The 14897-nt window shown below is 44.3% G+C and overlaps 1 protein-coding gene across 1 annotated transcript in view; it reads left to right on the forward strand.

Annotated features, from left to right (window-relative positions):
- The window catches only part of PEMT (phosphatidylethanolamine N-methyltransferase), a 119813-nt gene extending 110835 nt beyond the window's left edge, over positions 1-8978 (forward strand). The window contains exon 6 of the mRNA XM_077918684.1: positions 8062-8978. Coding sequence (XP_077774810.1) covers positions 8062-8074 — 13 coding nt within the window. The 3' untranslated portion in view covers positions 8075-8978. The remainder of the gene's footprint in view (positions 1-8061) is intronic.
- Positions 8979-14897: the final 5919 nt, after the last annotated feature.

The following is a 14897-nucleotide window of genomic DNA, read 5'->3' on the forward strand; positions in this document are numbered from 1 at the left end:
AATATTTTGAACCGGTCCCGGGCTCGTCTGAAGCAATAATAATAATAATAATAATAATAATAATAATAATAATACAGTGGTACCTCTGGTTACGAATGGGATCCGTTCTGGAGGCCCATTCACAACAGGAAAAGAGCACAACCCACAGCAGCGCATCTGCGTATGCACAGGTTGTGATTCGCCGCTTCTGCGCATGCGCATGACAGCATTTTGTGTGTCTGCGCATGCGTGAGCAGAGAAACCCAGAAGTAACCCTTTCCGGTACTTCCAGGTCGCCGCGGGACGTAACCTGAAAGAACGTAACATGAAGCAAACATGACATAAGGTATGACTGTAATAATAATAGGCGGCTTCCAACAAAATATTTAAAATACATTAAAACATCAGTCATTAAAAACTTTCTTAAACAGGGCTGCCTTCAGGGCAACTGAGTAGGATTCGAACTCGGGTTTCTCCACTCCAGCCCAGTATTTCCAATCCACTGCTCCATACAGCTCTCTTTCCCACCTGCTAGGATGGGGCAAGGGGCGCTGTTTTCCCCACGTGCTTGTTTGTCGTGCCTGGGAGAAAGGGTTTGGCTTTCCATGGACCAAAATGAACATATCAGGCAGGAGAGAGCAAAGGGCAGGCATTTCCAGGTAGCTCTCGGTTTATGCAGAAAAGCAAACACATTTGAAGTTCAGGCAGGGCCAGACAAACATTGTATTGTGAGAGAGTGAAATGCAAGTAAACACAGCCCATCTGCAAAAGGAGTTTCGTGGCAATGTCAGCAAAACAAGAAGAAAGCGAGAAAATAAAAACATGCAACGTATTGCCAAATATTATTATTATTATTATTTTCTAATAAAAGCCTTGTCATAAGGCCTAGCAGCGTGAGCATGGAGGGCATCTCAGAGAAAGATACAATACAATACAATACAATACAATACAATACAATACAATACAATACAAAGGTAAAGGTAAAGGTAAAGGTAAAGGTAAAGGTAAAGGTAAAGGTAAAGGTACCCCTGCCCGTACGGGCCAGTCTTGCCAGACTCTAGGGTTGTGCGCCCATCTCACTCTATAGGCCAGGGGCCAGCGCTGTCCGCAGACACTTCCGGGTCACGTGGCCAGCGTGACAAGCTGCATCTGGCGAGCCAGCGCAGCACACGGAACGCCGTTTACCTTCCCGCTGGTAAGCGGTCCCTATTTATCTACTTGCACCCGGGGGTGCTTTCGAACTGCTAGGTTGGCAGGCGCTGGGACCGAGCAACGGGAGCGCACCCCGCCGCGGGGATTTGAACCGCCAACCTTTCGATCGGCAAGTCCTAGGCGCTGAGGCTTTAACCCACAGCGCCACCCGCGTCCCTATAATACAATAGGTAAAGGTAAAGGGACCCCTGACCATTAGGTCCAGTCGTGGCCGACTGGGGTTGCGGCGCTCATCTCGCTTTATTGGCCGAGGGAGCCGGCGTACAGCTTCTGGGTCATGTGGCCAGCATGACTAAGCCGCTTCTGGCAAACCAGAGCAGCGCACGGAAACGCTGTTTACCTTCCCGCCGGAGCGGTACCTATTTATCTACTTGCACTTTGACGTGCTTTCGAACTGTTATGTTGGCAGGAGCAGGGACCGAGCAACAGGAGCTCACCCCATTGCGGGGATTCAAACCGCCGACCTTCTGATCAGCAAGTCCTAGGCTCTGTGGTTTAACCCACAGCGCCACCCGCGTCCCAATACAATACAATACAATAATATTTATTGTCATTGTCCTGTACAGAACAACGAAATTGAAAAAATCTACATCAGACATTCAGAAACCCACAAGCCTCCTATCTCAGCCTGGTTAGTCCCCTAAAAAACTCTGATACCCCATAATTGAATACAATACACTCCCACAGAGACTACCTTACACTGCGTTTAAAACCAAAATCGCATTTGGATAGAAACTGTTTCTCAGGCGGCTAGTCCTAGTCTTTATAACCCTGTACCTTCTTCCAGAAGGCAGAAGCTGAAAGAGATCATTTCCGGGGTGCGCACTATCCTGCACTCTCTCTGCAGCTTTCTTATGGCACCTGGAAGCATAGATTTGATCCAAGGTGGGAAGAGCGCACCAATTATTCTCTCTGCAGTCTTTATAACCCTGGACAGCATTGTTTTTTCCCTGACCGTGCAGCTCCCAAACCACACACACAGACCATAAGTTAATACACTCTCCACAGTACAATGGTAAAATGCCATCAACAGGTCCTTTGAGAGATTATTTTTCCGGAGGATTCTCAGAAAATATAACCTCTGCTGTGCTCTCTTCATGAGGTCTTTGTTGTTTTCTCCCCAGGTTAGGTCATCTCTCAACTCCATTCCCAGAAATCGAAACACCGAGACCTGTTCCACACACTTCCCCTCAATAACGAGTGGCTGAATATTCAATTTACATTTCCTAAAGGGGCGCGGGTGGTGCTGTGGGTAAAACCTCAGTGCCTAGGACTTGCCGATCGCATGGTCGGCGGTTCGAATCCCCGCGGCGGGGTGAGCTCCCGTCTTTCGGTCCCAGCTCCTGCCCACCTAGCAGTTCGAAAGCACCTCAAAGTGCAAGTAGATAAATAGGTACCGCTTTATAGCGGGAAGGTAAACGGCGTTTCCGTGTGCTGTGCTGGTGCTGGCTCGCCAGAGCAGCTTCGTCACGCTGGCCACGTGACCCAGAAGTGTCTCCGGACAGCGCTGGCTGATAAGTGCTCTTGCACTCGGATCCTGCTTGCGGACTTCCCACAGGCACCTGGTTGGCCACTGTGAGAACAGGATGCTGGACCAGATGGGCCCTTGGCCTGATCCAGCTACAGGCTCTTCTTCTGCTCTTCAGTCCTTATGTGTGTGCTGCAGTGATCCAAGGGCTGGTTGGACGCAGAAGAACGTTGGGAGGAAGCAGCTGGGGAACCCCCAGGGGAAGAAGGTTCGGAGCCCGGGGACTGGCGGTGGGACGACAATGAGCAGTCATAGGGAGACGACTGGGAGGAGGAGATGTCAGAAGCTGAGGAGAGGACAGGGCTTTGTGAGCGGGGCGAGTCTGTGCCAGAGAGAAGTGCAAGACCAAGAAGCAAAAATGAGGCAGACTGCTGTAGAAGCCAGGGTGTCTCCCCCTCCTGCTGCAACAAACTCCCCTCCTTTTTTAATATTTAATTTTCCAACAGTATTCTTACACAATTAAAACATTTTTAATTTTTCATATACCTGGGATTACTTGAATCCCCAGACTTCCCCCACCCCTGGTTTCCACTATTTCTCTATTTTTCCTACTTCATCTAATTACATTTTTCAACTTTATTTTATATCCATTTTTTCACCTTTTAAAGCCTTATTACAAGTGTTACAACAATCCTGCTAACGTTTTTTTTAAATATCTACAGTGGTATTTCAGATACTCTATACATTTCCCCCCACTCTTTACTGAATTTCTTATCGTCTTGGTGCCTGATCTTCACAGTCATTTTTGCCATTTGGGTATAGTCTTGGTTGTCCATCCTTCCTTAGTTGGGACTTTCACCTCCCCCTGGTCTCCTAGAACCAGAAGAGGAATGAAGTGGAAGGAGCAAAGGCAGGCACACAGTCGTCATCTCAGATCGCTTGAGAAAAACCTAGGAGGCAGTGGTGGCCACCAGCCTTTGAAAGAGGGTTGGCGAAATTCCTGGAGGAGAGGGCTATCGATGTCTGCTAGTCAGGATGGTGATGTCCTGCATCCACTTTCAGAGGCAGCATACATCTGGGTACCAGCGGCTGGAAGTGCTGAACTGAAAAACGGCTATTGCACTCATGTGCTGCTTATTGGCTTATTTTGTTATTTATTGAAACGACTACAGTGGTACTTAATCCGTTCCGGAAGTTCATTCCAAAACCAAAGCATTCCAAAACCAAGGTGCATTTTCCCATAGAAAGTAATGCAAAATGGATTAATGCGTTCCAGACTTTAAAAAATAACCCCGGAAACAGCAATTTAATATGAAATTTACTATCTAACGAGACCATTGTTCCATATAATGAAAGCAATTAACAATGTACTGCATTCACACAATCAAGCAATCAGTAGCTGAACTGGGTTCCACACAGTCACAAAAACAAAACAAAAAGAGCTGCGAAAACAAAAATGCAAAATTAATAGCAAAATCAGACAGACCTCAGTGTAACACTCAAAACGGAAGTGTGGCACTCAAAACGGAAGCGTAACACTCAAAACGGAAGCATAACACTCAAAATGGAGCATGTTCAGCTTCCGAAAAAGGTTTGCAAACCCAAACACTTACTTCTGGGTTTGCAGTGTTTGGATTCCAAATTGTTTGGGATAAGGTTACCAGATTTTTTCCAATGAATCCGGGGACACTTTTCAACTTCAATGGATTTTGTATGGGGACTGATTTGTAAATCCGGGGACTGTCCCCGGCAAATGGGTAACCTTAGTTTGAGAACCAAGGTACCACTTTATTTATGTATGCAACGACAGCAGTGCGGCTACTACTGACTCAGAGATGGAAAGAAGATAAAGTCCCGACCAGAGACGAGTGGTTGATGAAGACGATGGATTATGCCGAAATGGCGAGAATGACCGGGAGAATCAGAAAGCAGGGAGAGAAGAACTTTAAGAAGGAATGGGAAAAATTTATAATGCGTTTAAGAGAACACTGCAAACAACTAAAAACTTTGGCAGGATTTGAGTAATGCTTGTACTAAACAACTAAGGGGGAAAAATGGATGATTTTTAAAAGAGAGAGAAAATAAGTGAAGCAGTTGAAAAAAGATTGATAATTCTGGTATTGTTTAATGTTTGAATTTAAATTTGCAATGTAAAACTTAATAAAAAAGATTTATTTTTAAAAAATTATTTATTGCATTTATATCCTACCTTTTCCACCTCAAGGTGGAAGTCATGGTTCTCCCCCTCCTCATTTCATCCCAACACTCCTGTGAGGTAGAGGTTGAGAGGCAGGGACTGGTTTCCAAGGCCACCCAGCAAGCCTCATCTCTGAGTGGGGATTTGAACCCAGATCCCTCCCGGCTCCTCATCCTACGCTCTAACCACAACACCATCACTGGCTTGTCAGAGATAGCCAGCCGACTGTTTTGAGAACAGACGCAGGCCTTGGGTCTGTTCCAGCTACTTCTCACGCTCCGGAGTTTGCCCTTTTTTTGCCAAGTTGGCAATAATTTGGCAGGGGTTTCCCCCTCGGAAATTCCCAGGTGTGCCGTTTTGCTGCCATGCCATGTTCCAGCGCTGAGGCCTAGTGGTGAAAAGAGATTGTGGGAGTCATTGCCAGTGTCCTTGTCCTCATATTCAGCGTGTCCTCTCCAAGGCCAGTGGCAACACAAGGAAATCCTGCTACTAAACTGAGCTGAGGAGAGCTGGAAACATCATTGCCTCGCTGGCTTGAGCCCTTGAAATAGCGGAAGAGCCATGCGCAGTTTGGAGCATATCACTCGCAGTATGAGAGGGATTACCTGTGCTACTGAATGGAACAGGAAATCTCTTTGACAAAACTGAGTGCCCACAGTGTGACCTGACCCAGGAGCTCAACCTCAAGGCTTTTCCTCAGGTCAAATGCTCAGGTCAAATGAGTCACTCTTCCTACGCACATGCGTAGATTATGGGTGGAAACTGCCACCTCTGGCTCGGAGTGGAGAGGCTCCAAGCGCTCCCGGGTGTCGCTGAACTACAACTCCCATCTCCCCTGCAAGCATGGCCAATAAGCCCAAGGGTGTTGGGAGTTGTAGCTCAGAAACATCTGGAGGGCTGAAGGCACAAACACAAGGGGAAACAGGAGAAGGAATTGATCTTTTGGCATGGCGGCAACCAGACTCCCTGCCTATTGACATCAGGGTCACTTTTGGGTGCCTGGGAAAAACATTTTTCATTTGGCCAGCCTACTCAGGGAGGTGAAATGTTGACATGGGTTTTCATCTCGTTTTTAGAGCATCGTTGTTTTTTTAATAGCCGTCTTTAACAGTTTTTTTAATTGACAATTTGATTGTTTCATTCTTGTAAACCGCTCTGAGGCTTTTTTCCTTACAATATAAATTTTACGAAGGAAAGGAAAGGTTGTAACTCAGGGAAGGAATCTAACTCGGTGGTGAAACATCTGCTTTGTGTGCAGAAAGCCCCAATTTAAATCCCTGTTGTTGTTGTTGTTGTTGTTGTTCTTGTCGTTGTCGTCGTCATTTTCCCTAACGGGACACAAGGCAGCTTATAAATAAAAATAAGAACCACTAAAAGCATGGGGAAAACAATTAAACATTGGTGGAATCAAAAGTGTGTGTGTGTGTGTGTGTGTGTGTGTGTGTGTGTGTGTGTGTGTGGAGATGGGCCAGTGTTGCCATCTGCAGCCAAAGCAACATGGGGAAGAGGTGGAGCCACTAACCCATGAGACCATCGGCTATTTCATTAAAGGATCAGTGGTGGTGTAATGGTTAGAGTGTCGGACTAAAACCTGGGAATCCCGGGTTCAAATCCTGCACTTGGCCATGAAGCTTGCAGACCAGTCACTGCACCTCAGTTTAACTTACCTCACAGGGTTGTTGTTGTATGGATTAAATGAAATGGGGGAGGGCCATGTACATACCCTCTAACATTTCTGCAAAGAAAATAGGGATGTCCTATTATTATTATATTATATTATATTATATTATATTATATTATATTATAGTGAGGAGGAATTAAAGAACCTTTTAATGAGGGTGAAAGAGGAGAGCGCAAAATATGGTCTGAAGCTCAACATCAAAGAAGAGTCACGAAGAGTTAGGGCAGCCCCCTGCACAGAAAAGGATACAATTTTTTGCATAAAATTTGCCTAGGCTACTTTAGCTGCATAGCTGCAACCCTAGAGAGAGACTCACAGGTGTGTGGGGGATGTTGTCTCTCCTCCAGGAAACAGAGCTTCCTTTCTCTGATCACTTTTTGCTCTGTTCCTCAAACCCAGGATCCTTCAGCGCCTGCAGGTTCAAAGCAGATCACACCCAGCCATCCTCCAGGGGTTAACAAGCGGGAGCCTTGTATGCTCACTTGTCTCATTAAGGAAATTAAACGGCCTGAGGCTATTGATTGTACGGCACACGTGACACTCCCTAGTCCTGGTGCTTTGGCCTGACCCAACCTGTTTGTGGGTGATAAAAATCAATTTAATTTCATGGGGTGGTAAAAAAAAACCCCACACAACGACAACCAGAACTCAAGCATCAAAGCCTACAGCTGCTTATGAGAACCAGGCAGTGCTCTCCAACCATGTACCCTCTGGGATGCCCTTGACTATAACTTCCATCAGACCCAGCCAACAATGTCACAACTCTGAAGGAGCGTCTCTCATCATGCTACCCAGACACTGAGGTCCAGCTCCAAGGGCCTTCTGGCGGTCCCCTCACTGCAAGAAGCAAACCTACAGGGAACCAGGCAGAGGGCCTTCTCGGTAGTGGCACCCGCCCTGTGGAACGCCCTCCCACCAGATGTCAAAGAGAAAAACAACTACCAGACTTTTAGAAGACATCTGAAGGCAGCCCTGTTTAGGGAAGCTTTTAATGTTTGATGTACCGTGGTACTTCGGGTTAAGTTCTTAATTCGTTCCGGAGGTCCGTTCTTAACCTGAAACTGTTCTTAACCTGAAGCACCACTTTAGCTAATGGGGCCTCCTGCTGCTACTGTGCTGCTGGAGCACGATTTCTGTTCTCATCCTGAAGCAAAGTTCTTAACCCTTATTTCTGGGTTAGCGGAGTCTGTAACCTGAAGCGTATATAACCTGAAGGGTATGTAACCCAAGGTACCACTGTATTACGGTTTTTTAATATTTTGTTGGAAGCCGCCCAGAGTGGATGGGGAGGCCCCGCCGGATGGGCGGGGTATAAATAATAAATAGTTAATAATAATAATAATAATAATATTCCATCAGGCTCATGCGGGTGGTTAAGACTGCCTCTTTCCATAACAGCTGGTTTCTTAATTGATTTTTTTTAATATGCAGTTTTTTTATGGTGTGGTTTTATGTTCTAATTGCTGCTGGTGAAGAGCAGGTAATAAATTTAGTAAAATGATCGTTGTTGTTATCATTCTTCAGCGGACAGAGTTAATCACAAGGCAGTGGCATTCCTACCCGCTTCTGAGAAGAACGCAGAGTGCTGTGACTGCAGTCTAAGGAATAGCCTGTTCTTGAGAAGGCTCGGTAGACCCATAAGAGCTCAGCAACGGGATCCAAACTAACGTCAGAGGTGCGTAGAGGAAGGAGCCGAGAAATAATAGTTGCAAGCCATTTCCCCCCATCTTTCTCTGTCTCAGCAGCAGGGAGACGAAACAGAATCGGAATCGTAGCAGAAGGGACCACAAATATCATCTAGCCCAGGGGTCAGCAACCCTTTTCATCAGGGGGCCGGTCCACTGTCCCTCAGACCTTGTGGGGGGCCAGACTATAGTTTGAAAAAAAATAATGAATGAATTCCTATGCCCCACAAATAACCCAGAGATGCATTTTAAATAAAAGGACACATTCTGCTCATGTAAAAACACGCTGATTCCCGTACCATCCGGGGGCCGGATTTAGAAGGCAATTGGGCTGGATCCGGCCCCCGGGCCTTAGTTTGCCTACCCATGATCTAGCCCAACCCCTTGTGAAATATACTCGGAGTTGAGAGTGGATTTCATGCTCTTTATTCAGCTCATAGTGGTGAGGAGGAATGAATGTTCCCCCAAAGTATCAGCTTTATATACATTATTTACACAATGGGCTGCATGTGATTGCCTAATTTCGGAATTCTCCTGTAGGCCAATCAGGTTCTGGATTCACTTCCATCTGGAGCTGGATTGGGTGGCTCCTGCAGACCAATCATACTGCTGCATTGTTCTAGGACCAATCAGACTGCTGCATTCTGAATCCTATTGTTCTAGGACCAGTCAGACTGCTGCATTTGGGTCCTATTGTTCTAGGAGCAATCAGACTGCTGCATTCTGAATCCTATTGTTCTAGGACCAATCAGACTGCTGCATTCTGAATCCTATTGTTCTAGGACCAATCAGACTGCTGCATTCTGAATCCTATTGTTCTAGGACCAATCAGACTGCTGCATTCTGAATCCTATTGTTCTAGGACCAATCAGACTGCTGCATTCTGAATCCTATTGTTCTAGGACCAATCAGACTGCTGCATTCTGAATCCTATTGTTCTACAAAAATATAGTAAAATTAATGAATGTTAGAAGGATGCTGGAATGAAGTTACATGATTTTAGAAGAAATGTTATAAAGAATAAAGTAAAAATGGATTGTTAATGGGCCAAAGTGTAAAATTTAAAGTCAGATTGGGTTAAGGTAAATTATAGAACAAAAATTGAGAAAGATGGAAAGAATTTGCTGAAATAGTAAATTGAACTAGAATACAAAAAGGGAGGTGTGAGGAGGTCGATGAAATAAGTAAATGAAAGGTAACGTTATGAAATATTGGATGTGTTTTAATGTTTTTTCTTTTTTTTGTTGTTTTGTTGTTTATGTTTTTTCTTCATTTTAGATGTACTGTAATGTATGTTTTTTAATTTTTTATTGTGTTTTCTTTTTATGTTTTTTGTAATTTTTAAATGCTTAATAAATATCTCTTTAAAAAAAAAGAATCCTATTGTTCTAGGACCAATCAGACTGCTGCATTTTGGATCCTCTTCAACTCAGTACATAACACCTTGCAAGGCTGGAATCTTTTGCCCACCGTGAAGCTTGAACCCACATCCCTGAGATTAAGAGTCTAAAGCTCTGCCAACTGAGTAATCCATCAGTTATAGAGATTCAGAGGAGGAGAATAGCAATGGGGGGGGGAGAGGCTGGGAAGGTGAGTCCTGGTGCAATGCCACACATTTGGAATTACTGGAATGAGATTTAGCAGGGTGATCCTGGCCAGGTGCATGCATGAAACAGAAACATAGGAGACTGCCTTGCATGGAGTCAAACCACCGGCCCATCTAGTTCAATATTGTCTACACTGACTGGCAGCCATGGCTCTCTAGGATCCCTGGAGTTCTGCGTTGAAATCATATATCTGACTGACACCCTTCTTTGGAAATGAAGCCAATGTCCAGACTTTTAACATTCAAAAACTTTGCTTGCAGAAACTTATACATGAATTAAAACATAGTGTTTACAGTTCCGTTTAAACACATAATAATGCATACAAGCAATTATTATTATTATTATTATTATTATTATTATTTATTATTAATTATGGTATACCCCGCCCATCACCTCATCTGATCACCTCATCTGATCACCACCTGATCACCACATCTGTCTCCTGAGAAATCTCTATGTGGAACAAGAAGCTACAGTTAGAACTGGATATGGAACAACTGATTAGTTCAAAATTGGGAAAGGAGTACGGCAAGGCTGTATATTGTCTCCCTGCTTATTTAACTTATATGCAGAATTCATCATGTGAAAGGCGGGTGTGGATGAATCCCTAGCCGGAATTAAGATCTCCGGAAGAAATATCAACAACCTCAGATATGCAGATGACACAACCTTGATGGCAGAAAGTGAGGAGGAATTAAAGAACCTTTTAATGAGGGTGAAAGAGGTGAAAGAGCAAAATATGGTCTGAAGCTCAACATAAAAAAACCGCCGAAGATCATGGCCACTGGTCCCATCACCTCCTGGCAAATAGAAGGGAAAGAAATGGAGGCAGTGAGAGATTTTACTTTCTTGGGCTCCATGATCACTGTAGATGGTGACAGCAGTCACGAAATTAAAAGACGCCTGCTTCTTGGGAGAAAAACAATGACAAACCTAGACAGCATCTTAAAAAGCAGAGACATCACCTTGCCAACAAAGGTCTGTATAGTTAAAGCCATGGTTTTCCCAGTAGTGATGTATGGAAGTGAGAGCTGGATCATAAAGAAGGCTGATCGCCAAAGAATTGATGCTTTTGAATTATGGTGCTGGAGGAGACTCTTGAGAGTCCCATGGACTGCAAGAAGATCAAACCGATCCATTCTGAAGGAAATCAGCCCTGAGTGCTCACTGGAAGGACAGATCCTGAAGCTGAGGCTCCAATACTTTGGCCACCTCATGAGAAGAGAAGACTCCCTGGAAAAGACCCTGATGTTGAGAAAGATTGAGGGCACAAGGAGAAGGGGACGACAGAGGACGAGATGGTTGGTCAGTGTTCTTGAAGTTACCAGCATGAGTTTGGCCAAACTGCGGGAGGCAGTGGAAGACAGGAGTGCCTGGCGTGCTCTGGTCCATGGGGTCACGAAGAGTCGGACACGACTAAACGACTAAACAACAATAACTCCCCAAGGAGGTTTGGCTGGCAAATCGTGCCATGAAATTGCGCAAGCTCACGGCAACCAAAATGGCCACTGTTCTCTCGCAATAAGAAATGGGATGTCCTTTTTTTGGAACACTTGTGGGGTATGGGATTTACACACACACACACACACACACACACACACACACACACACACACACACAAACTGCATGAATGGTTGGGGTGTTTTAGTCCAGTCTTTTATAAAAAATAGAATGATCATTTATATTTTTCTTTGCTTTCTTTTACACCAGTTTTAACGAATGCGTTTTTATTGTAAATCACTTAGAGTTGTCTTGGTAAAAAAAAAAGGGGGGACAAATTGATTTTACAGATACTACTAGTATTAAAAAAAGAAAACCTGTGTTGTGTACACTTATCTAATTTACACTTCTGGTCAAACAGGTTTCGTAGGCTTTTTGTACTGCTTCAAAATATTGCAAAACGTGTTTGGCTGCAGGCAACAGTGGGACAAAAAGAGAAATATGTGTGCCAGGCAAAACCCAGGGCAATGGCATCCTTGTCATACCTCATCCAGCTCACTCACGCAAATCACCTTCTCCTGTGTCCAGCCACGGGTCAATACCCACCGGGGAACCTCTCCAAATGGCTAGATCAATTCATCTCTTTTTCCTCCGACTGAAGTAGCGTTGCCATATTTCAAAAAGTGAAAATCCGGACACCAAAGTTGGTGTGTGTGTGTGTGTGTGTGTGTGTGTGTGTGTGTGTTTATTAGTTTTTTTAACATCTCATTTTCAACAGTAATTAAACATACTTTTACATCTTATTCAAATTTTTGACTTCCATCAATCCTGTCTGAAAATTTTAATCTAATCTCTTAGTATGCATTTCTTATTTCCCTATTACATTTCAAACTCACAACCAATATCTCGATCTTTTTCTACTTTGTAACATTTTGTATATTTCTCCTTACAAAACTTCTTGTAGTCCTACTAGCGTAATTTGTTGATTACAGTTGCTCTTCAAATTATTCATATACTTCTTCCAATCTTCTGTATATCTCTGATCCCGCAGGTTTCGAATCCTTCCTGTCATTTTGTCCAATTCTGCGCCAAAGTTGTTGATCTTTTTGTCTCCTCAGTCCACCCCAAATAAGTGAGTTTTTGAGCTATTTTTAATGAAATTCGCCAAAATCTACACTGTCAACACAGGCTGCCATACATTCAAATTTCCCCAGACATTTCAGCGATTTCCGCCCAGGCGCTGTTTCTGAGGATTGAATACCGGCTATGTCCATATGGCAACCCTAAACTGAAACATCACCTGGAGCGAAAATTAATTTATGGCAAAAGCTTTAATTTGTCTTCTCTTGTTAAAGGAACAGGGTGGGAAACAGAGGCGGTGATAATAGTCCAAACTGACAAGATGATTGGCCAAAGAATTTATCGGAATATCCTCCTTCCACCCCCCACTGAACTGCAAACAGAATGCTCATTTCCTTTTCCTTGCCGATCTTTTATGATGTTGACAGCCTGGGCAAAGCAAAGAAATAATAGGGCATCCTATGATGGATTGAGCTGTTCTAGAGAGTCTGTCCACTACAGATGAGCTGCCTGCAGACATTGCCCATTCCTGATACCAATACGAGGCAATCTGGGAATTGTACCACTGCTAGAGGAACAGGGGTCACCTAACCAGTAGGGTTGCTAGCTCAGACCCTGAGATTTCAGGGCCCAGACCTGAGACCTAGGGGCAGCCTCTGGTGATGACATAGAGGGGAGGCCGCTGGTGATATCACTGGGTGACCTCAGTGATGATACAGGGGCGGGCCCTGGAGACGGAGGTTAATTGGGAGAGGGGAAGGGGAGGAGGGCAGACTCCCACCCCAAGTACTCTATAATTTGAAGACAGCAGTCACGAAATTAAAAGACGCCTGCTTCTTGGGAGAAAAGCAATGACAAACCTAGACAGCATCTTAAAAAGCAGAGACATCACCTTGCCGACAAAGGTCTGTATAGTTAAAGCTATGGTTTTCCCAGTAGTGATGTATGGAAGTGAGAGCTGGACCATAAAGAAGGCTGATCGCCAAAGAATTGATGCTTTTGAATTACGGTGCTGGAGGAGACTCTTGAGAGTCCCATGGACTGCAAGAAGATCAAACCTCTCCATTCTGAAGGACATCAGCCCTGAGTGCTCACTGGAAGGACAGATCCTGAAGGTGAGACTCCAGTACTTTGGCCACCTCATGAGAAGAGAAGACTCCCTGGAAAAGACCCTGATGTTGGGAAAGATGGAGGACACAAGGAGAAGGGGACGACAGAGGACGAGATGGTTGGACAGTGTTCTCAAAGCTACCAGCATGAGTTTGACCAAACTGCGGGAGGCAGTGGAAGACAGGAGTGCCTGGCATGCTCTGGTCCATGGGGTCATGAAGAGTTGGACATGACTAAATAACTAAACAACAACAACTTGCTAGGCTGAGCCTAGTGAGCCACATGCACTGTCATGTGTGTGTGTGTGTGTGTGTGTGTGTGTGTGTAGATCCCATACCCCACAAGTGTTCCAAAAAAAGGACATCCCATTTCTTATTGCGAGAGAACAGTGGCCATTTTGGTTGCCGTGAGCTTGCGCAATTTCATGGCACGGTTTGCCATGAGAAAAAATGCTGGGGGGGGGGGCTGCGTTCTCACACAGTACCTGGGGGGAAAGCACTTTGGGGGGGGGGAACTGTGGCATGAAATCATGTGAGATCATGGCAATGAAGATGGCCGTTGTACTGCGGCAAGAATGTTACTTGCCCCAAAATGGAAAGAAGCAGAAGTCCCAGCAAAGGAAGACTGAATACAAAAACTTATGGAATATGCAGAAATGGCGAAACTTACCGGAAGACTAAGAAATCAAGAATACAAACTTTTTATTAAAGAATGGAAATGGTTTGTTGAATATTTACAGACAAATTGTAAACAAATAAAAACATTGGCAGGATTATTGTAATAGCCAGCAGTTTCATCATAATATCGATTTAAAGAAGATGAATAAATGAGCAAATTGGGTTAATTTGGATATGCAGAAAATATTAAAAATAAATTTAAGGAAGTGTAGAAAGAGGGGGAAAGAAGTCAAGTTTTGAAAAGTCAACATGATTGTGAAATTAGTGAAATGTATAAAATAAGTGAAATGTATAAACTTGAAAAGTATAAATAAAGATTTTAATTTATTTATTTTTTAAAGATGGCTGTCGTACTCTCGCAATAAAAAACAGGAAGATGGCGTCCTGGGTTTTAGCTTCAAAGTGTTCAAGGGTTTGAGATTCAGCCCCTCGCATCTGCCCCCTGGAGACTTCAGGTGGGGCAGGGGGTTGTGGAAAGCAATAACACCAGCCCCCCAGGGGAAAAGATCAATCGAAAAGTCAGAGAGTACTACAAGCTCAAAAGACTGCCATTGCTCCACAAAGCCATGTCCTAAATAGGAAGCCTTTAGAGCCCTTCGAGGATAGCTGGCAGTTTTCCTGAGTGGAGGAGCCATTTCAATAACCGTAGACCACATCCCTCCCCTACTCTCAGGAGCACTAACTATGGACAGGTGTTTAATTATTATTATTATTATTATTATTATTATTATTATTATTATTATTTATACCCCTGCCCATCT

Source organism: Podarcis muralis, chromosome 14 (assembly GCF_964188315.1).
Source record: "Podarcis muralis chromosome 14, rPodMur119.hap1.1, whole genome shotgun sequence".
In the NCBI taxonomy this organism is placed as follows: Eukaryota; Metazoa; Chordata; class Lepidosauria; order Squamata; family Lacertidae; genus Podarcis; species Podarcis muralis.